At 37.6% G+C, this 24,837-nt stretch overlaps 1 protein-coding gene across 2 annotated transcripts in view; it reads right to left on the bottom strand.

The window, feature by feature from the left end:
- The window catches only part of ext1b (exostosin glycosyltransferase 1b), a 162,292-nt gene that overhangs the window by 29,509 nt on the left and 107,946 nt on the right, over positions 1-24,837 (bottom strand). Inside the window, exons 4-8 of one of the 2 annotated variants that reach the window (XM_058047653.1) lie at positions 23,637-23,756; positions 17,358-17,490; positions 15,696-15,814; positions 10,739-10,834; positions 2,125-2,214 (exon numbers count right to left, since the gene is read on the bottom strand). In XM_058047653.1, the coding sequence (XP_057903636.1) occupies positions 2,125-2,214; positions 10,739-10,834; positions 15,696-15,814; positions 17,358-17,490; positions 23,637-23,756 (558 nt within the window). Of the gene's footprint in view, positions 1-2,124; positions 2,215-4,692; positions 6,097-10,738; positions 10,835-15,695; positions 15,815-17,357; positions 17,491-23,636; positions 23,757-24,837 lie in introns of those variants that run through there. The other variant, XM_058047654.1, reaches the window with a different exon arrangement.

Genomic DNA, 24,837 nt, shown 5'->3' with positions numbered 1-24,837 from the left:
AGATTTTCAATTTGGTGATTTTTGAAAAAAACGTAAGGGGTTAGTATGTCGTTTTTTTCATTTTTTTCAACTTGCTTTTAAAGCACTTTTCTGTCAAAAATAAAAGTGGAAACCTCACACACACTCAACAGGGGACCCAGAAGCATCCAAAAATGGCATAAAATGCCAGATTTTCAATTTGGTGATTTTTGAAAAAAACGTAAGGGGTTAGTATGTCGTTTTTTTCATTTTTTTCAACTTGCTTTTAAAGCACTTTTCTGGTCAAAAAAACACGGGAAACCTCACACACGCTCAACAGGGGCCCCAGAAGCATCCAAAAATGGCATAAAACGCCAAAGTTTGATTTTGGTGATTTTTGAAAAAAACGTAAGGGGTTAGTATGTCGTTTTTTTCATTTTTTTCAACTTGCTTTTAAAGCACTTTTCTGTCAAAAATAAAAGTGGAAACCTCACACACGCTCAACAGGGGCCCCAGAAGCATCCAAAAATGGCATAAAATGCCAGATTTTCAATTTGGTGAGTTTTGAAAAAAACGTAAGGGGTTAGTATGTCGTTTTTTTCATTTTTTTCAACTTGCTTTTAAAGCACTTTTCTGGTCAAAAAAACACGGGAAACCTCACACACGCTCAACAGGGGCCCCAGAAGCATCCAAAAATGGCATAAAATGCCAAAGTTTGATTTTGGTGACTTTTGACAAAAAACGTAAGGGGTTAGTATGTCGTTTTTTTCATTTTTTTCAACTTGCTTTTAAAGCACTTTTCTGTCAAAAATAAAAGTGGAAACCTCACACACGCTCAACAGGGGACCCAGAAGCATCCAAAAATGGCATAAAATGCCAGATTTTCAATTTGGTGATTTTTGACAAAAAACGTAAGGGGTTAGTATGTCGTTTTTTTCATTTTTTTCAACTTGCTTTTAAAGCACTTTTCTGTCAAAAATAAAAGTGGAAACTTCACACACGCTCAACAGGGGACCCAGAAGCATCCAAAAATGGCATAAAATGCCAGATTTTCAATTTGGTGATTTTTGGAAAAAAACGTAAGGGGTTAGTATGTCGTTTTTTTCATTTTTTTTCAACTTGCTTTTAAAGCACTTTTCTGTCAAAAATAAAAGTGGAAACCTCACACACGCTCAACAGGGGCCCCAGAAGCATCCAAAAATGGCATAAAATGCCAGATTTTCAATTTGGTGATTTTTGAAAAAAAACGTAAGGGGTTAGTATGTCGTTTTTTTCATTTTTTTCAACTTGCTTTTAAAGCACTTTTCTGGTCAAAAAAACACGTGAAACCTCACACACGCTCAACAGGGGCCCCAGAAGCATCCAAAAATGGCATAAAATGCCAGATTTTCAATTTGGTGATTTTTGAAAAAAAACGTAAGGGGTTAGTATGTCGTTTTTTTCATTTTTTTCAACTTGCTTTTAAAGCACTTTTCTGGTCAAAAAACACGGGAAACCTCACACACGCTCAACAGGGGCCCCAGAAGCATCCAAAAATGGCATAAAATGCCAAAATTTGATTTTGGTAATTTTTGAAAAAAACGTAAGGGGTTAGTATGTCGTTTTTTTCATGTTTTTCAACTTGCTTTTAAAGCACTTTTCTGTCAAAAATAAAAGTGGAAACCTCACACACGCTCAACAGGGGACCCAGAAGCATCCAAAAATGGCATAAAATGCCAGATTTTCAATTTGGTGATTTTTGGAAAAAAACGTAAGGGGTTAGGCATGCACTTTTTTTCTGTATTTTTCAACTTTCTTATGTGTCGAATCAAATAATTCATCAGCAGCATCCCCTCTGCGCTACATTGGATATGTGCACACTAAAGCATCCCATCACAGAATGCTGCAATAGAAGTCTTTGGATTGACACATCATATCATCATCTGATCAAACTACAAGCGGGAGATATCCTACCAGCAAAGGAAACCAAAAGAAAGAGTGTTTTCTTGGTTTACCCACAAGGTCACTGTGACCTTAAGAGTCAGACACCGGGGATGTCAAGAAAGGGAAAGGATTACAGGGGGCTTGAGGAGGAGATTTTGAAGCAATTTTCTCAATAAAAAGTTGAGAGGAACACCTTGGAATGAGAAATGGAAGTGAATCCTGTATTGGAATATGACAACACACCTCTGTGGTGGACAACACCGTGTCTTCATCCAGGCTGAGGACGGCGTCCGTCACGATGGTGTCGTAGGGGAAGAAGCGGCTGCTCATCACCTGCAGAGGGCAATCATTTAAGGAGACATACTTCAAGGACTAAAGTATACCAAGAAAAAACTTCATTTTTTTAACTGAGCACAGACAACCTTCTAAATACGGCTTTTAACATGATTAGAGCTCTCTAGATATGAAATAACACCCCTATAATCACATTTACGATGGTATTACCAATTTAATAGACATAATAAGAGAACATAAGACATCTTAGACTTAAATAAGAATAAAAGAGAGCATGTTTGGTGTAGTTTTAAGCTGACCACAAGGTGGCGGAAATGTGAAAATTGTAAATAGTTCATGATGTAATATTTGTACGAAAAAAAAAAAAAATTTTCATGTCATGTCTTCTTTTCCGGAACTATAACTACTAAACTAGAAAACACCCCAATAATGTGTTGTGCTGCAATGTTCTGTTTACGACAATGATAGAACGCTGATACGGTGTTCCATTATCAGTCCTGACTCATCTTTCTCTTTGGAATCAATAAACACACAGGAATGCAACCGGATACAACATGAGTCATGTGGACAACATCTGGCACAAACATATGTCATTTCTTTTCCCACTCGCTTCACCCACTCTTGGAAGCAATACACATAAAAAAAATAATAGGTCCACTTGCACAACATTAACCAAAAAAAAAAATCTTGTTTTTAACTCATTCAATCCCAGCCATGTTTTTAAAAAAATCCCTGTCGGAACATACCATTTTAGATGATTTTGAATCATAGAATATTGTGTTCAATAGCTATATGAACATGGATCATACCAAAAGAAAAATTAAACGCCCTTCTTACAACACAAAGATGGTTTATTTCTACCTTCTTTTTTAGTAATCAGCAGTAGGACATCGATAAGTTTCAGGAAAATATCAGTTCCCGACTAAAAAAAAAAAAAAAGAAAAAAAAAAGAGAGGCTTCCACTTAACTTTACCTTTCAACTGGACACAAATATCCAAACAACTATAAACTATACCAAAAAGTGTTGTTTTATGTCCAAATAATTTATGTACAAATATAACACTATGGAATGTTTACTATTTTCATATTCGGAAATGAACTGTGTGTATGCATGAGTAAAAATTTCCATACAATGCTATCTGCACACTAAAAATAAAAAAAATAATAAAAAATTAAATTAAAAATTAAAACAGTGACATCTGGACACTAAAAAAATAACAAAATTTAATAAAAAATGTAATGAAAAATTAAAAAAATTAAAACAGTGACATCTTTTAGTCTGCGCTTTTTACCTTTTGCACCAAAAAAATGTAAAAGACGTATAAATATGTATCAATTAGTACAGTAATACTTTATAAAGATGCTCCACTTTTTTTTTTCATTATTATTCACAAATGGACCCTGTGCCGCACTTTAGACACCGCCATCATTGACCACCATTGTTGCAACTTTCTGAACATTTTTACCATGTCTATTTTCACTTTCCTTTTTTTTTTTTTTTTGCCGCACTGCAAGCAGAGGACTCTGCCTCATGCCTGCGAGACATAACGAAGGGCAAAAAGTAAACAAAAACAACAAATTCCTTCGCGTAACTAGCTTTTTTTTTTTTTGGTATTTGTACAATATGAATAATATATGGGATTGTGTGGTAACCACAAAATGTAACAGGATCTCTGAAATACGGCTTTAATCCATGAATGCATATATTCATATATATATATTCATGGATATACATTATAGTACACTGAGGCAGATGAAGCGTTGGTGGATGGTGAAAAGATGTACATCTTGACGATATTTTGATGTGCAAAAGCAGCCTGTGTGTGTGTGTGTGTGTGTGTGTGTGTGTGTGTGGTCAAGTCAAAGTACCTCCCACACAAACAAGCAGACAGCTTAGACATGCATACTGTAGCTGTAACGGACACACACACACACACACACACTTAAATAAACACACAAGAGTTATTCAGTGCATGTCTTTTAAAACACCATCTGCTCTGGAGAACTCTCCCAGTTCAATGTCAGGTGACCTTATTGCTTTATGAACACCTGGCCCGCTGCACTGAAGCGACCTCAGCTATCAACTGGTCTTCGCCAACCTCCCCCCCCCCCCCCACCCTTAGCAAATGCGAACACATTGAAAAAAAAAGCAGAAAATGACAGGATATTCAACTGCTTTGGCTTATTTCATCTGAATAACAGGTCAAAATCCATTGAATTCAAGGTCGTAATGACATTTTGAAACAGGTCGACATACATGCACACACATAAACATGTTTAGCCAATAGTAGTTTTCGCTTTTTTTAAAGTTTTTTTTGCACCTTTGACTTTATTCTGTACATACGATTGTATGTCATTGAAGAGAATAACAATAGAGTCTTATTAGTGCCCAGGCACTACAATATCCTTGAAAAATATTGATATTTTTTTATTTATGATGATGATGATTATTATTTTTATGAATATTTATTTATTTACCCCCCCCCACCCCCCCAAAAAAAAGCAGAAAATGACAGGATATTCAACTGCTTTGGCTTATTTCATCTGAATAACAGGTCAAAATCCATTGAATTCAAGGTCGTAATGACATTTTGAAACAGGTCGACATACATGCACACACAAACATGTTTAGCCAATAATAGTTTTTGCTTTTTTTTAAAGTTTTTTTGCACCTTTGACTTTATTCTGTACATGCGATTGTATGTCATTAAAGAGAATAACAATAGAGTCTTACACTACAAAGTCCTTGAAAAATATTGATGCTGCTATGTTATTTATGATGATTATTTATTTATTGCTTTGGCTTATTTCATCTGAATAACAGGTCAAAATCATTTGAATTCAAGGTCGTAATGACATTTTGAAACAGGTCGACAATAGTTTTTGCTTTTTTTTAACCTTTGATTTTATTCTGTACATGCGATTGTATGTCATTAAAGAGAATAACAATAGCAATAACAATTGCAAAATATTGATACTGCTATGTTTTTATATTTGAGGATTATTATTATGCTGGCACTTTCCTAACCAAAATTTTTAAGCGCATCAGATCTGGTGAAAATTTGGAAAATTTGGTCCCGAATGGGAAGAACCAAATCACTCATTCTTAAAAAAAAAAAAAAAAAAAAAAAATACCCCCATGGCACCGGTTTCACAGAACATCACCAAATTTGGTGGAGACATCAATCATGACAGGACGCACAAAAAAGCCTCAAAAAGCTGTGTCGGCAATTTTGGTTTCAGGCGAAAACAAGGGCTTACATTTCAACAAACTCATCCAAGGCACTTGGCTTTAATTAGTGGAATTATGTATTGTATATTCTGTAACTATCGTTGAATCCGGTAAGTATTTATTAAGTTACTAGCATGTTTTTCCAGATAAATAAATAAATGTATAACCTGTTTATGGTACCTATAGCGACATATATGCGCTGCAGGTGACTTTTCCCTGCAGCTTGCCTTGTCACAGGCTAAAAGAGACCAGAGTCTGACTTCTAACGAGGCCTTGCTGTGTCATCATTACGGCTGTAATCTCCTGTGGATCCGATACGACAAACAAACAAAGCCATCACCGATCTCCAGGATCTCCTCTTGTCGAAGCGTAGACGCAAAAGCCGAGAGGAGGAACAGACCAGGACGGAGGCAAGACAAACAAAGAGAAGAATAATAAAAGAAAGAAAAGGCGGGGATGGCGGATGACAGGCAGGTGTTTCCAAACCCCAGGTGGTTTGTAACGTTAGAAGTACGACACGCTAGCCCGGGGGCTTCTTGGTGCTCTCCTGGAATGTGAGCTCTTACAGTAGGAATCCGCCTGCCAGTGATTGGCCTCTCTTGTAAAAGGGTAGCAGCAGCAGGAGGGCGGCAAAAAAGGAAAAAGGACCACCGGTGAGTGTCGGACACATTAAGGCCACCACTGGGATTCTAACAAGGCCATGGAATGTCATAGAAGAGGATAACAATAAGAGTCTTATTAGTGTCCAGGCACTACAATGTCATTGAAGAATATTGATACTGCTTTTTATTTATGATGATGATTATTATTTATGGTCGACATACATGCACACAAATAAACATGTTTAGCCAGTAGTAGTTTTTTTTGCACCTTTGATTTTATTCTGTACATACGATTGTATGTCATTAAAGAGAATAACAATAGAGTCTTATTATTGCCCAGGCACTACAATGTCCTTGAAAAATATTGATACTGCTATGTTTTTATTTATGATGATTATCATTATTTATGATGACGATTATTATTTATTATTATTATTTATTTATTTAATTATTTATTTATTTACCCCTCCATCAAATGCGAAAAAAAAGCAGAACATGATAGGATATTCAACTGCTTTGGCTTATTTCATCTGAATAACAGGTCAAAATCCTTTGAATTCAAGGTTGTAATGACATTTTGAAACATATTGATACTGCTATGTTTTTATTTATGATGATGATTATTTAATTTAATTTAATTTAATTTAATTTAATTTAATTTAATTTAATTTAATTTAATTTAATTTAATTTAATTTAATTTAATTTAATTTAATTTAATTACTTTCGTATGTCGTTAACCACATTTTGAAGGCACAGAGACGAACCCAGGAAGGGGTCGGTGCTGGAGTAAAGTGTGTTTTACGATGATTATCATGATTTATGATGATGATTATTATTTATTATTAATATTATTTATTTATTTACCCCTCCATCAAATGCGAAAAAAAACAGAAAATGACAGGATATTCAACTGCTTTGGCTTATTTCATCTCAATAACCGGTCAAAATCCGTAAAAAGGTCGTAATGACATTTTGAAACAGGTCGACATACATGCACACACATAAACATGTTTAGCCAATAGTAGTCTTTGCTTTTTTGGGTTTTTTTTTTTGCATCTTTGAATTTATTCTGTACATACGATTGTATGTCATTAAAGAGAATAACAATAGAGTCTTATTAGTGCCCAGGCACTACAATGTCCTTGAAAAATATTGATACTGCTATGTTTTTATTTATGATGATTATTTATTTTATTTTATTTTATTTACTTATGTCGTTAACCACATTTTGAAGGCACAGAGACAAACCCAGGAAGGGGTCGGTGCTGGAGTAAAGTGTGTTTTATGATGATTATCATTATTTATGATGATGATTATTATTTATTATTAATATTATTTATTTATTTATTTATTTACCCCTCCATCAAATGCAAAAAAAGCAGAAAATGACAGGATATTCATTCAAATTTTTTTTAGTTTTAGTTTTTTTAGTTTTAGTTTTTTTGCGCCTTTGACTTTATTCTGTACATGCGATTGTATGACATGGAAGAGAATAACAATAGAGTCCAGGCACTACAATGTCCTTGAAAAATATTGATACTGCTATGTTTTTATTTATGATGATGATTATTTTATTTTATTTTATTTTATTTTATTTTATTTTATTTTACTTTACTTTATTTTACTGACTTACTTACTTACGCCGTTAACCACATTTTGAAGGCACAGAGAGGAACCCAGGAGGGGGTCGGTGCTGTTTTCTCTGTTTCTTACTGTCAACAAATCCCATAAAAACACTACATCCTAAATTGCATTTCTTTCATTTCACTCAATCTGTGGCGCTCAGCTTCAAGCCCGACGGGGAGGAAACAATCTTTGCAGCCATCCACACGGCGCTGAAGGCCAGACAGCTTTTTGAAACAGCTGGACACAGTCGTTTGAAGCAAATGTAGCACAGAAGATAATAAACAGCGCTTTTGTTTCGGGACACTTTTCCGCTGTAGATTCACATACACATACCCCATTAAGCACCGCTAATTAGCAGTTAGGAAAATTGGCTTGAAATTGCGGCGCATGAGCACGCACATACATGAAATTACCTCAGCAACCTCCGACATCCTCAATAGATAGAATCATTCAAAATAAACAATGCTCTTGCTTAGGAATTAAAACCTTTTAAAGTCCAAAGTAGAAAAATGGACCCTGGATATGCATTTTGTGTTACCTTGAACACTTTCACAGTTCAGCATCTGCGACCCGGCAAACATTGATTTTTCATCAAAACATATTTTTTTTTCTTGCTTTTCTGATGATTTTTGAACAAAAAAAAAACACATCTCGTTCACCCAAGTCGGTAATAAATATATGATCATTTTTGTCCTTGTCCTTCACTGATCACTTTTTCTGGCCATGTACTGTCTATGTGTATAAAACTTTATCCACAAATATGGGGTAATAACTATAAAAGCAATATTCACTCGCTAAATGTACTGCAAAAAAGGCCAGTAAGGATAATTCATAATGGCGCCTACAGAGAACATACTAACTCCTTATTTCTAAAATCACAAATACTTCAACTCGCTGATATAGTTCATCTTCAAACAGCTCAAATAATGCATAAGGCTAAAAATAACCAATTAAATGTCAATTAAAATTACAATTAAAATGTCAAGTAAAATGTCAAGTAAAATGTCAAGTAAAATGTCAAGTAAAATGTCAATTAAAATTAAAATTAAAATTAAAATTAAAATTAAAATTAAAATTAAAATTAAAATTAAAATTAAAATTAAAATTAAAATTAAAATTAAAATTAAAATTAAAAAATGTTACAATAAAAAATGTTACAATTACAAAAAAATTACAATTTATATATATTATTGACAATTACTATGGTATCCATTATGTCAATGGATGGTCATATCACCTCATACCTCATATAGGAAAGCAGGAAGTGAACAAAGGTAACAGTTACTGATTGTAAAAGTACCAGATGGAGGGGTAGGATTTAATAAGCTTTGCTTCTTCCTACTCCTTTTGGACATGTGGAACTGTGAACTGATTATGTGATGCATTCAATTGTAATCTGATGCATGTTCAAATGAAATAAACCATTACCATTACCATCATAGTTCCGGCTTAAACCTGGATTACTCGTGGAAATTTGGTTCCGCGAGTAACTGATAAAAGGGGTTATAAAAGTGGTTATTTAAGTCCAAAACTATGCAGGTGAAGTCACTAAAAAACAATAATTGCATCCATTTATTGAACCACATCTTTGTAAACTATTGGAAGCCAGATTCTTTTGCATGTATAAGCTTCCATCCATCCATCCATCCATCCATCCATCATTGCAGCAGGCTTTCTCCGCATGCAGCAAGTCTCCATGGAGGAAAATATTACATCTCTTTCTTTCACCAGTAGAGAAACACAGCTCGCTACCGCACAGTAAACACAACTGGCCGCAACCACAACAAACCACAGCCTGCCCCATCCCCTTGGTGTGCGCACACACACACACACACACACTTCACACATGTGTTTAGCTCACTTATGTTGGCCACATAACAACACACACTTTACTACTATGATTGGCAGATTGGCGGCGACATCATTCTGAGCTACAAACCATTGAAACAGTTAAAAATGCATCGTATTTAATTCAATTTCGGCCATGTTATACCCAGTATGGTCACTTTTGTGAGTTACAATGCATTTTTTGAGCCGTTCAACATGATCTAGTTTGAGAGTTCAGCCTTCTTTAGACATCCATGAAAGCATATTTATTATTTTGTATTATTTTATTATTATTATTATGTATTATTTTGTCCAATATATTGACTTTCGAAAACAGTGACTGATGTTTTTGCATCATTTCTGTTATGTTGCCGACTAAACCACTAACTGTGTGTGTTTGGTTCACAAGAATTCGCCTAACCGATTATTTGATGAATCCATAAACAACAAGCTCCACAATAATTAATTACAGCTTAGAATAAGCAGACCTGGCAACACTGATGTATGCGTGCGAGTCGATAAAATGTCTTTTATTTTATTATGTCTACAATAGTGGGTAATATGAGTGTAAAGGTGACTATAGGGGTGTTATTTCATATCAAGAGGGCTCTAATAATGTAAAAAAATATTTAAAAGGTCGTTAACAGGTTTTTTTTTAATGCTCGAACTACAAAAGTATTCGATTTATGCCTAAGGAATCCAACTTTAATCATAGCCAAGGTCTGGGACCGATTAACCATAACCATAATAAACAGGGAATGACTATAAACAAATATATTAGGTCTAGTGTACTTATTAGCACTATCACAAATGATTGGTAATAAAAATAAAAAAATAAAATAAAATAAAAATATAAATAAAATGAAAAATAAATAAAAAATAAAATAAATAAATAAAATTTTAAAAATAAATAAAAGCTGACTCAAATTCAAGTTGCGTCTTATCTGCTGAGTTTTAATTATTGCACTCACTTAACTCAAAAAATAGAGATGTTGTCACTCCCTTCAAGTGATTTGATATTTATTTAGAAAATATGAAATGTCCACAAACTTACCCATAATTAGGTTCTTATCTTTTCCCCCCAATATGCTTCAGCTTGTTTTTTTTTTTGTTTTTAATTAACTGCGACACAAATTGAAACTCATTAACTCCCTGTTACTCTCCAACTGAACAAATACACACAACAATACTTCAGCTACAACAGTGTGGCAAAACTGCATACTGCATATACTAAAAGGGGTGCGTTTAGGGGGTTAAGGAGGTGGGAAACCTCACCTTGTTCTCTCCCTCGATGACGATGACTGGCACGGATGTGGCAGGCCAGCGGTGCTTGGCAGGGAGGGGTTTGTCACAGTTCCACAGCACAATAATCTAGAAGAAAAACAAGTCAGGTAGTGCATTAAAAAAAAAGACACTTCCCAGCTTGTAAGTGGTGTTATAAAAAAAAAAAAAAAAAAAAAAAAAAGCGAGACTATGACATTTTCTTGCCCTGCAGACAGCAAATGTCAACTTATTACTGCCTGACTGAATGTTAAAGAGCCTAAAGGGCAACTCAAGTGATAAAACATTTCCAATTATGGCTTCAGAATGGTTTGTACAATTGAATCCATAACCAATCAAATGACAGTGTGAGATTTGGCGTTAATGATGAACCAAACCTAACCTAACACCCTTTTCCACTTGTCACATTTTTACACTATAGACCCATCCTAAAGTGATTTGGAGTCTAGTGCAGCTTCTGTGGTGACCTCCGGGGTCATGTAAATGTCAGCTAAACTAAGCTAAGACTATCCTGTCCGTGATTGCAAGCGTTCAATTCATGTTTGACAGGAAACATGTACCGTGTGTGTTCCTGGCTGACCTCGCGCTCGCTGACACGGATTGGTACGTCCTTGTAGCGCCTCTTCTTATCTTGAAAATTGATGAGGAACACTTCGTGATTTTTTTGGATACAAACTGACATTCCTGAAGCTTCTACTCTTCCAGTGGATTTGATCTCCAAAGTACGTTATAAGTAAAAAAAAAACAAAAAAAAACAAGTTGCCGTAAAAAAGCATTAAACTCATTAGACAGAAACGTAACACTGAAAAGGTACACTGAGGAATATACAAACATGTACCAAAAAGAGTTTAAAATGGGAAAAAAAAGTTTGCCCGTAATGCATTGCATCTGAGGAACGCATTTATTGGTTCTTGATCGGGTGCTGCGATGACGTCAGCCTCCCTTCTGGTGGACATAGGCACCATTGCAACACCATCCATCAATTTTCTATGCCGCTTGTCCACCAATGAAATGCTCTGCTCAGGCAAAATGAAAAAACCTTTAAACTCGTATTGGTACATGCTTGTATATGTATTAGCTATAGTACATTTTGAGTGGTAAGTTGCTGTGTGGTGAGTTTAGTCTTCTTGTTAAAATGACACTGTGAGTCAGACTGTTACATCCTGGTCATTCCTACTAACATTTAATGGCTTCCACTCTTCCAGTGGATTTGATCTCCAAAGTACGTTATAAGTAAAAAAAAAAAAAAAAAAACAAGTTGCCGTAAAAAAGCATTAAACTCATTAGACAGAAACGTAACACTGAAAAGGTACACTGAGGAATATACAAACATGTACCAAAAAGAGTTTTAAAAAAGAGTTTGCCCGTAATGCATTGTATCAGAGGAACACATTAATTGGTTCTTGACGGGGTGCTGCGATGATGTCAGCCTCTCTTCCGGTGGACATAGGCACCATTGCAGCACCATCCATCCATTCATCCATCAGTCCACCAATGAAATTCTGCTCAGGCAAAATGGAAAAAAACCTTTAAACTCGTATTAGTACATGCTTGTACATGTATTAGCTCTACCTTTTGAGTGGTAAGTTGCTGTGTGGTGAGTTTAGTGTTCTTGTTAAAATGACACTGTGAGTCAGACTGTTACATCCTGGTCATTCCTACTAACATTTAATGGCTTCCACTCTTCCAGTGGATTTGATCTCCATAGTACGTAATAAGTAAAAAAAAAAAAAAAGTTGCCGTAAAAAAGCATTAAACTCATTACACAGAAACTTAACACTAAAAAGATACACTGAGGAATATACAAACATGTACCAAAAAGAGTTTAAAATGGGAAAAAAAAGTTTGCCCGTAATGCATTGTATCAGAGGAACACATTAATTGGTTCTTGACGGGGTGCTGCGATGATGTCAGCCTCTCTTCCGGTGGACATAGGCACCATTGCAGCACCATCCATCCATTCATCCATCAGTCCACCAATGAAATTCTGCTCAGGCAAAATGGAAAAAAACCTTTAAACTCGTATTAGTACATGCTTGTACATGTATTAGCTATACATTTTGAGTGGTAAGTTGCTGTGTGGTGAGTTTAGTCTTCTTGTTAAAATGACACTGTGAGTCAGACTGTTACATCCTGGTCATTCCTACTAACATTTAATGGCTTCCACTCTTCCAGTGGATTTGATCTCCAAAGTACGTTATAAGTAAAAAAAAAAAGTTGCCATAAAAAAGCATTACACTCATTAGACAGAAACTTAACACTAAAAAGGTACACTGAGGAATATACAAACATGTACCAAAAAGAGTTTAAAATGGGAAAAAAGTTTGCCCGTATTGCATTGCATCTGAGGAACACATTAATTGGTTCTTGACGGGGTGCTGCGATGATGTCAGCCTCTCTTCCGGTGGACATAGGCACCATTGCAGCACCATCCATCCATTCATCCATCAGTCCACCAATTAAATACTGTTCAGGCAAAATGGAAAAAACCTTTAAACTCGTATTGGTACATGCTTGTACATGTATTAGCTCTACCTTTTGAGTGGTAAGTTGCTGTGTGGTGAGTTTAGTGTTCTTGTTAAAATTACACGGTTACATCCTGGTCATTCCTACTAACATTTAATGGCTTCCTCCATTATGGCTTCCTCCATTAGCCAATTCAACAAGTTAAAATTATTTGGAACAAATTTTTTTGGAATAAAGACGATGACTGTATCTGTTGTTTTGTCACGTTACAATATCCGATTGTGACTTTTGCACGGCACACATTCTCACAATGTTAAAAGAAACATGTATTCTAATTGCGGTTGAGTGAGTCCGAAACCCCAAAATGTCAGCCATCTCTTGCAAAGTCTTGCACAAAGCATGTAAATCCACCCTAACAATGTTCTATTTCTGCTAAATAAGGAAGCCAGATGGCGTCTCGGCTAGCTCACTAGCGCTCTTAGGGTGCTGATGGTGCTATTGTGTATGCAAACCTGCATGTGTGTTAGTGTGTGTATGTGCAGCAATAACAAGAAGAAAGGCGAGGGGGGGTAAAAAAAAAAAACTTGCTGTATTAGTATCACGACTGCAGGATAGATACATCCCCTACTACACAGCAGGGGGGGTTCTTTTCTAAAAAAGCATCAAATTTAGACTCCTTCACCTTCTCTCTCTCTCGCTCCTGCATCATTTATTTATATCCTCATCTACTCATAGCCCGGCAGCGGTGGGCCGCGTACCTGTGCCTTCAGTCTAAACAACACAATGCTCCTCTGTAAGAATAGAATCCCAAACAGGGGAAAAAAAAATATGGTATGCACGCTACGTGAAAAGCTGCACCAGCGCTGTAAATATCACGACAACATCGCTGCATGACAGTACAACCTACATAAGGATGGGTATCATTTCCATTTTGTCACATATAGGCGCTAAATCTTCTTCTTCTTCTTCTTAATTTATTTCAGATATGCATACTATGTTACATTATTGTTTCTCGCATATACACTTACAATACAATACACTTACAATATCTATTAATTCATTCATTCATTCATTTTCTACCGCTTTGCCCTGTGATTGGTCGCCAGCCAATCACAGGGCACATAGAGACAAACAACCATTCACACTCACATTCATACCTATGGACAATTTGGAGTCGCCAATTAACCTAGCATGTTTTTGGAATGTGGGAGGAAACCGGAGTACCCGGAGAAAACCCACGCATGCACGGGGAGAACATGCAAACTCAGGGTGGAATTGAACCCTGGTCTCCTAGCTGTGAGGTCTGCGCGCTAACCACTCAACCGCCGTGCCGCTCAATATCTATTTTCATATATATATATATATATATATATATATATATATATATATATATATATATATACCCACATATACATACATACACACACATAACACCTCATTACTACACATGTCTGAAAAGGAGCAGGAAGAAGCAAAGCTTATTAAATCCTACCACTCCTCCACGCCATAGCAGTTACCAATTCAATAAATGATTTTTCCACACATATAATCACAGAATCTTACATAAGACAAAACAACAAAAGAAGACTGGGAACCCCGAAGCACACCACCAACCCCGCCAGACAACCCACCTGGCCCCGACCCCCCTAGCCCCTGAATGCAGTCCCCGCACACCCCGCTGCCCTCCAATAAGAAGCCATTTTGGCTGGACCCACATGTATGTGTGATCCCTGGGACATTTGGATGCATTGTTTGTTCTGTTATTCAACAGACCTCTGCACATAAAGAGTGTCAAAAATGGTTCTGGACCTAGACAGTCTCCGTACATGAACATATGTGGTGGGATCTCCTCAAAACCTGCAGTACTTGGTGAGTATCTGTAAAGAGGAGTGTACTAAAATCCGTTCTGAGGAAATTTATTTGATGTTTTCTTGTGGACATTTTGTTCATATTCTCTAGTCCAGGGGTCGGCAACCCGCAACTTGGGAACTGAATCAGCCTCCATTTCGCAATGCTCGAATATTTTTTAACACCCAAGTGTGGAAAATGCGTGTTTTTGAAAAAAGTTAAAAATATCCAACTTCTGTAAAACCGAGGATGAGCGTAAGGAAGGGAGGGGAAGCCAATGTTTGACTGCCTGCATCTGTTGAGACGTGACAGATATGTATTTTTTTTTCCCCCCGGTAAGTTAACTATTAATATATGCCTCCAAAAAAAGAAACATCTCCGAGGAAAATCGAGTTTTTAAGTAGTGCGGTTTAACCAACTTCCTCCTTGTTGGCATCATTCACACTTGTTGCACATTTAACACTTTTAAAAGTGCATAAGCTGTCGTGTTTTGCGGCTACAGACAATTTTTATTGAGTGGGCGAGAGGGTAGTAAGGGTTGCCGACCCCTGTAAAAATGAATTTACCCTAACGATGACGAGTCGTAAACCACATAACAAACAAACAAACAAAAACAGTGTATCCGTGTATCTTTCACCTGTGCACAGTACTGGGATTTGGCCACTGCCACCAGCAGCTTGAGGATCGGTTGGGACTGAGACACCAGATTGGAGACGGCGTGGATGACGGCTGTGAACTTTGGGTACGGTTTGATCCCTGAAACATAAACACAAAAGACACCGATTCTTGTTATTTGGGGTTCAACACATTCGGTAAATTGACAGTTGCTATGGTACCCATTATGTCATTGTATGGTCATATCACCTCGTATTTCGGTACGTGACTAAAATTAAAATTAAAATTAAAATTAAAATTAAAATTAAAATTAAAATTAAAATTAAAATTAAAATTAAAATTAAAATTAAAATTAAAATTAAAATTAAAATTAAAATTAAAATTAAAATTCCCTCCATTCTGTGTGGAAGTGGTACATTTTTAGCTTCTATTTTCTTCTTCCCCACTTCATTTGAACCCCTTTTGAAGTTCAGAATAAACATATTGGAGACTAACTAGTTAGCTCGGTAGCATGCTATATCCTGATCCCGATCCCGAGCCTGCACATTGCAGTTCAGCAATGAGATGTAAACAAAGAATAAAAGGAGCATAAAGGTGACTATAGGGGTGTGCGTCTACAGTGCTCTAATAATGTGAAAACTTGTATGTTTACAATGTCATAAAGAGGTTTTCTATGCTAAACTATGAAAACATTCAAAAATTAAAATTAAAAAAAATTTAAATTTTAAGTTTTTACAATTTAAAATGTTACAATTGAAAAAAATTACAATTTTAACATTTTAAAATTTAAAACAAACAAAAAAACAAACTATATTAGGAAAGCAAGAAGTGAACAAATGTAACAGTTGTTTGCTAAATACAAGGATGGAGAGTCTTGAACCAGTCATGATGTGCTATATATATCACTATATTGACACTTACTATGGTACCCATTATGTCATTGGATGGACATATCACCTCATACTTTAGTACGTGATAAAAAACAAACAAACAAACAAAAAAAACTTTAAGTTTGTGGTGTACCACAGGGGTCAACACCGCAACCAATTTAGTACTGCCTTTTCTTGTGATTTGACAACTGCATAAAAGACACCCAAATAGATGAAATACAAGATAGTGCAGACATTGGCAGGCTGTGTGAAAACACATTTCCAGGTGTCATAACAGATGATAAAATGAGCTGGAATATATTCAACATTACGTGTCAAGAAGTACTTTCAATACCGAATAAAGCCAAACATATTGTGGACCAAAAAAAAAAAAAAACACTCTTTACTCTTCACCGGTGTTGGAATGTGTGTGTGTGTGTGTGTGTGTGTATTTGCGGATGGAGTGATGATGGAGTGAAGCAGCAGGGGACAAAGAGGTCCTTGGGTCACGTACAGTATATGCGGAGCGGGGATAACTCGGCGTTACTGAACCGCGGCGGCGAATGCTGACTCAAACGTGATGATGGAGAGGCCGGTGAGTCAGCAGCACAAATACAACCATCAGTCAAAGGCCATTTCCTGAACTCCGCTTGCCTCACGGTCAATGGGGGGGCAGTAGCTCAAGATTAAGGTTCCGTTTTTCCCCCACGGTTAAGAATTTTTGGGGGGTGTATGTGGAAGATCCGGTGCTCTAACAGTCCCACATTAGGATACAATCAGTTTTGTGTTGTTATATAAAGGTTTATCTTTCTTACCCAGTGTGGCGTAGTAGAAGGGGAAGTCTCCTAGGTAGCTAGAGTACTGTGGCAGAGCAAAGAGCCCCCCGGGGTGACTGTTCCACATCAGGCTGCTCCTGGAGTTGTGCTCCAAAACACGGTCCTGGATGATCTGCAAGAACGGGAAACACATAAATATTCAGTAGTGCATTCAATGGAAGTTCATAGATTCTATTCACAGAATTACATACACTCTTACAACCTTCTGCACTCTGTGTGTGTATATGAGACTGGACCCGCCTCCACCCACTGAAACGATTCATTATCGTTTCAGGCCTAGTGACTACAAAAGAGTCTTTTTCGGAATGAGGAATCTCACGGATGTGGTTCATCAATAGTTTACGGCAAAAACTAAATCACGGTTGGTTGCATGACGCCAACCGTCGGCCATCTCTGTGTGGAGTTTGCATGTTCTCCCCGTGCATTCGTAGGGTTTTCTCCGGGTACTCCGGTTTCCTCCCACATTCCAAAAACATGCTAGGTTTATTGTCGACTCCAAATTGTCCATAGTTATGAATGTTAGAACATGTTAGAAATGCTGTGTTAGAAAATGCTAACACACCAATGGCTACCATGCTAGCACCTAGCAAGACATTTTCAAGTCCCAAAAGTTTTAAAGGCAGTCCCATAGTGTCCCCACATAATGCCATGTGTGTATTTGCCTTTAGATATCAGTAAATTAGCTAAAATGCTAACATGCTAACCGAGGAGACCAGGGTTCAATTCCACCCTCGGCTATCTCTGTGTGGAGTTTGCGACTCCAATTTGTCCATAGGTATAAAAGTGAGTGTGAATGGTTGTTTGTCTATATGTGCCCTGTGATTGGCTGCCGACCAGTCCAGGGTCTACCCCGCCTCTCGCCCGAAGACAGCTGGGATAGGCTCCAGCACCCCCGTGAGGATAAGCGGTAGAAAATAAATGAATGAATGAATGGATGGTACATGTGTTGTATATTTCCTAGGGTTGAGTGTGTTATTTAGTGTGTTGTGAGTGTTAAGTTACTGTGTGATGAGTTAAGCATTTTTTGTAAGATGACACTGTGAGTCAGATTGTTATATTGAGTAAAGACCTCCTGTGATTCCCAGTGTGTATGTGAATGCATTAATAGTCAGTTGATTGTCACTGGGGTTGTATCCTCCATGATGGTTCGACTTTGACGGACACCCCTATTTCTGACATTCTGTCAACCGATCCCTTTTCCCAACAAATATTTAGTCCTGCATGTGCCCTCTGATTGGCTGGCCACCAGTCCAGGGTGTACCCCGCCTCTTGCCAGAAGACAGCTGGGATAGGCTCCAGCACCCCCCTGCGACCCTTGTGAGGATAAGCGGTAGAAAATGAATGAATGACGGCAAAACACCATCAGCAAAAAACTCCCCTTTGTCCCAACTTGTCACATTCACAGACTGTCAGAAATCTCAAAACTCTTGACACTTGAATATCAAATATATTACATACATATATTATATATATACATATTGTTGCACTAATAACAAGTTGGTCGTTTTTCTTCATTTTTTTTATTGCCCTTTCATTCCTTCTTGTATTTACTGTTTTTACGACTGAATGGTTCGTCCTTCATGTACTCTTGCGGACAGCTTGAGTGTCTTAGAAGTTAATTTAGTCATTTTCCAAATCCCTCATCTTCTCCGTACTTGAGGGCATGGCCTAAGAAGAAAGCTATAAAATGTTTGCTCTCTACAGCCGCAGCAACAGCGAAGTCGATCGTGTCAACAACGTTTTTTTGCCGACCTAAACAGAACAGTGCTTTCCGGAAGCTTTGAATATATCAAGGTGTCAAAGTCACACACACACAAACACACAAACACACAGTCTATCCGAGTTCCAGTAACAGAGTCATCAGTTGCATCGAAACAGGAAGTCAGTCACGTCTCGATCCTTTCCCCGAGTTCCAAAATGGAGCAGTCAGTCAACCAGTCAGTCACCAGAACAGACGTTATTCTCTCAGCCGTCTCGTCCCCCCCCTCCCCCCTCTGGCGGGCCCGGGCTTCCGCCGAAACAGTCAGGCATCGAACAGAGATATTGCCGCCTTGCCCTTGAGCCAAACTAAATTGCTTCAGTAAAACAGGCGCGGGTTTTAGGGGTCCGTGTTTTATGGCTGCCATTGAATCGGGAGGTGATGGCTGCTGTAAGTCAGAGGAGAGTCGGTGATTTGTAGCAATGGGTGAGCAGCTGATAGCTATTTGGAATGTAAAAAAAAAAAAGTTATTATTATAGCTCCGAGGGGCCGCCGCCACCGTGATAATATTGACAAAGCAACATAAAAATTCTTCATAGGTAGGGAAGGGGGGGCAGGACGGTGTGGAAAAAAAAAAATGCAAGGGCTGAGTTTTTCAACACCCCCCCCCTTCAAGCTGTGTTTCATTTGAGATTAACGTTTCGGCCGTCAAAACACTGCCTTGCCACCTTAAAAAAAAAAAAAAAAAAAAAGCCACAGCCCTTCCCACCTTACGACGGGCAATTTGGTTCGCTTGGCTGCCGCCCCCTCCTCAGTCAGCAGAAGCGTGATGGACGACTCAATCTCACCTCCCAACAGCCACAATCAACCAATTAGAGCATGACAGATAAATCCTCCTTCTCCAGGAGCGGACTTTAATAGGCCCGCTTTAATACGGATACCAGCAGCTTGTATTGACCTTGTGATTGGCGGAAACAAGTGTCCACTTCCTGGTAGAAACATCACATGATAACGGGACGCTGTCTGAAATGGGGTGTGTACACACTTTTGTTTTTTTTTTTAAAGTGTGTGTGAAGGGTCGACAGAATTAATTAATAATGTGGATTAAATGCAGAATGAGATATTTAGATAAGCAAAAGGTGGTAGTAGTAGTAGTAGTAGTAGTACGAGTATGAGTAGTATGAGTAATATACAACTTTAAATGGGGGGGGGGGGGGGGGGGATGTAAAATTTTCCCATAATGCTCTGCATCCAAGCACAGCATTCCTTGGTGACGGCCGGGGAACTGCAATGACATCAGCCTCTTTCCATTCATTTTCTATGCCGCTTGCCCTCCAATGAACTGCTTTGCTCAGATAAAATGCATTATGGGAAAACATGAAGTTTTTTTATTATTTATAAAAAATATAAATATATATTAATAAAAGAATAAAATAAAATAATGTATATATTAATAAAATAAAATAATTTATATTTTTATTATTATTGTTTATTCATTATTTAAACTGATATTGGTACATGTATTGGTTGCACGGTGCTAGAGTGGTTAGCACGCAGGCCACACAGCTAGTAGAACTGGGTTTGATTCCCCCCTCGGGCATGCGTGGGTTTTCTCCGGGTACTTTGGTTTCCTCCTACATTCCAAAAACATGCTAGGTTAATTAGCGACTCCAATAATGTAGATTAAATGCGGAATGAGATATTTAGATAAGCAAAAGAGAGGAATTCTAACACAATATATGAACATGGTAGTAGTACCACTATGAGTAGTCTGAGTAATATACGACTTTAAATGGGGGGGAATGTAACATTTTCCCATAATGCTCTGCGTCCAAGCACAGCATTCTTTGGTGACGGCCGGGGAACTGCAATGACATCAGCCTCTTTCCAGGCTCCTCTGGTCCATTGTCCATAGGTATGAATGTGAGTGTGAATGGTTGTTTGTCTATATGTGCCCTGTGATTGGCTGGCCACCAGTCCAGGGTGTACCCCGCCTCTCGCCAGAAGACAGCTGGGATAGGCACGGCAGCGACCCTCGTGAGGATAAGCGGTATAGAAAAATGGATCGATGTATGATACACGTATTGTATAAATTAAAATTAAAAAAATAAACTGAAATTATATTAGGATAAAAATAGTAGTAAAAATAAAAATAAAATTAAATAATTGAAAAAAATTAAAAATAAAAAAAAAATTAGAAAAATAAAACAAAAAAAAACAACTAAAACTATATTAGGAAAGCAGGAAGTGAACAAATGTAACAGTTACTGATTGTAAAAGTACCAGATGGAGGGGTAGGATTTAATAAGCTTTGCTTCTTCCTACTCCTTTTCACCCACTTTAATACGGATACCATCAGCTTGTATTGACCTTGTGATTGGCAGAAACAAGTGTCCACTTCCTGGTAGAAACACCACATGATAACGGGACGCTGTCTGAAATGGGATGCGTACACACTTTGAGCAGTCCATAAAAGTGTTTTTTTTTTTAAGTGTGTGTGGAGGGTCGACAGGATGAATTAATAATGTGGATTGTTATCTGTGGACCTGCCACGGTAACGACATTTACATATGTCAACCCACTCTCCACCCTCCGCTCGCCGCCTTGTGCTTTTACGGGACAGTCAGTCAGGATTAAGCTGCATTCCCTCACACAACACACACACACACACACACACACACACACACACACACACACACACACACACACATTGAGTCACCTTGGTCTTTAGTGCAGACTGACAGCATGGCAAGGTTATGCCTGGGTGGTGGCAAGTGTTTCTTAGCTGACACACCTTGACATATGGAGATGTGTTTCTGACTGCGCGTGTCAGCTCAGGACAGGCCAGATAACAAAAGACTCGAGATGTAGCGATCGGCACAATCAGACAGATGCCGTAGCCATGACAGATTGGGAAAAAAAAAAAAACTGTACTTAAAGAAGCACCAAAGGGAAATCGTGTTTTCCCATGTGATGCAGGAGGAGAGGAAATTAAATGCGGAATGAGATATTCAGATAAGCGGAAGAGAGGAAGTCTAACACATCGGCAAACCTCCGAGCCTTTATCCCACTCCACTGTAAACAATTCCGATGGAGATGTTCCGGTCATAAACTCCATGAACTGTGTTACTGTTGAATAAATGATGAGGTCAGTGAAAGTGAACTCCGATTGCACTTAAATTAAAAAAATAAAAAAAAAAACCTTCCCAAAACTTTACTGGTTAGACTAAAAGTCCAACTAGTTTGTGATTGTGTGCTCGGTTAGCGGAATATGAGCAGATTTATCTTATACACAACTTGATATACGTTAAACTATGTTAAAAAGCCATAGCATTTCAGTATGTGGAATCAAACTATGACACTCACCTCGTACTTTGGTACGTGATTAAAATTAAAATAAACCTAAATTATACTAGGAAAGCAGGAAGTGAACAAATGTAACAGTTACTGATTGTAAAAGTACAAAAATTTAAATTAAAAAAAACAAACTATATTGGGAAAGCAGGAAGTGAACAAATGTAACAGTTACTGATTGTAAAAGTAGCAAAATTAAAACTAAAATTATATCAGGATAAAAATTAAAATTAAAATAAAAACACTAAATTATAGTAGTAAAGCAGGAAGTGAACAAATGTAACAGTTACTGATTGTAAAAGTACCAGATGGAGGGGTAGGACTTTGGTACGTGACAAAAATTAAAATAAAAAAAATAAACTTAAATTATATTAGGAAAGCAGGAAGTGAACAAACGTAACAGTTACTGATTGTAAAAGTAGCAAAATTAAAACTAAAATTATATTAGGATAAAAATTAAAATAAAAACACTAAATTATATTAGGAAAGCAGGAAGTGAACAAATGTAACAGTAACTGATTGTAAAAGTAGCAAAATTAAAACTAAAATTATATTAGCTTAAAAATTAAAATAAAAACACTAAATTATATTAGGAAAGCAGGAAGTGAACAAATGTAACAGTTAGTGATTGTAAAAGTACCAGATGGAGGGGTAGGATTTAATAAGCTTTGCTTCTTCCTACTCCTTTTGGACATGTGGAACTGTGAACTGATTATGTGATGCATTCAATTGTAATCTGATGCATGTTCAAATGAAATAAAACCATTACCATATACCCAGGGCTAACCTAAAAGCCCCTGAACTATATACGTATAGTTTTGGCCATGATGAATGGAATATACCATTCTGAACACATGTACAGTGGAAAATACGATCAACCAACTAAGGTCAATGGTGTGTCCATTGCAGTCTGTATACACATCACGTTCAGGTCCTCTCTATCCCTGATGCTGCCACTTCAACCACTTCCACTACAAGGACGAGTACCACTGGAATCAACATCAGCACTTCACCACCATGATCGGCTACCACCTCTACTGTGAGTCATGTCTTCTGCCGTCCCGGTGTCTGATAACAGTCTTTATTGATACACTCGGCACATGTGGTTTCCATTTGTGTGCCATCTTTGAATGACACGATTGTCCTCTGCCGTGACACTGCCCTCCCACACCGAGAGGATGATTTATGATGCGGGGGATTCTTACCTCCAGTGTGGTCAGCACTATTTTCTCCACAGAGGAGAAGTAGGCCTCCCACAGGAACTGGGTCTGTTGTCTGAGTGACAGGATCTTATCCTGGTGGATGGAGCGCACCGTGGTGGGAATCTGCGAGAAAGAACAAACCAGCCGACCTGAAACAGTAGTACTATAGTACTGAGGATAAAGACCACATGAAAAAGAGATACCTTAAATCTCTTATTTATGTACATGATGCACAACTATGAACCAGCAAAATCTTCAGTTGAATCTATATGTTAAACATAAATGTTAAATCTAAATGTTGAATATATATTTAATATTACATCTAAGTATGAAATCTAGTGATACTTTGGATACACCTTCAGAAAAAAACTATTAAACAGTCATTTTAACAATCAACACTAAATCCATCACACAGCAACTTAACACCCAAAAGGTAGCTATGAAATATATATTACAAGTTTTAAATAAATTCTACATTTCCACCATAATAAATCCAACGATGATGGATGACACTGCAATGCTGCCTCTGTCCACCTGAGGGAGCCAGAGGAGCCCAGAGGGAGGCGGACGTCATCACAGCGCCACGGCATTCAACAATCAATATATGACTACATGATAATGGTAGTACTACAAGTATGAGTAGTATGAGTAATGTACGATTTTAAATGGGGGGGAAAAAAATCTAACATTTTCCCATAATGCTGCAATGATATCAGCCTCTTCTCTCTGCAGTGCCATCCATCCATTTCCTATGCCGCTTGCTCTCCAATGAACTGCTTTGCTCAGATGAAATGCATTATGGGAAAACAGTTTTTTATTATTATTGTTTATTTATTATTTAAACTGATATTGGTACATGTATTGGTTGCATGATGGTATAGTGGTTAGCGCACAGGCCGCGCAGCTAGTAGACCTGGGTTCGATTCCCCCCCCCTCGGGCTTCCTGGGTTTTCTCCGGGTATTCCGGTTTCCTCCCACATTCCAAAAACATGCTAGTTTAATTGGCGACTCCAAATTGTCCATAGGTATGAATGTGAGTGTGAATGGTTGTTTGTCTATATGTGCCCTGTGATTGGCTGGCCACCAGTCCAGGGTGTACCCCGCCTCTCGCCTGAAGACAGCTGGGATAGGCTCCAGCACCCCAGCGACCCTCGTGAGGATAAGCGGTACAGAAAATTGATGTATATATTGTATATTTCGTAGG

Source organism: Doryrhamphus excisus, chromosome 14 (genome assembly GCF_030265055.1).
Source record: "Doryrhamphus excisus isolate RoL2022-K1 chromosome 14, RoL_Dexc_1.0, whole genome shotgun sequence".
In the NCBI taxonomy this organism is placed as follows: domain Eukaryota; kingdom Metazoa; phylum Chordata; class Actinopteri; order Syngnathiformes; family Syngnathidae; genus Doryrhamphus; species Doryrhamphus excisus.
Note: the sequence above shows the minus strand (reverse complement) of the source record. Positions and strands in the feature narration are given on the sequence as shown.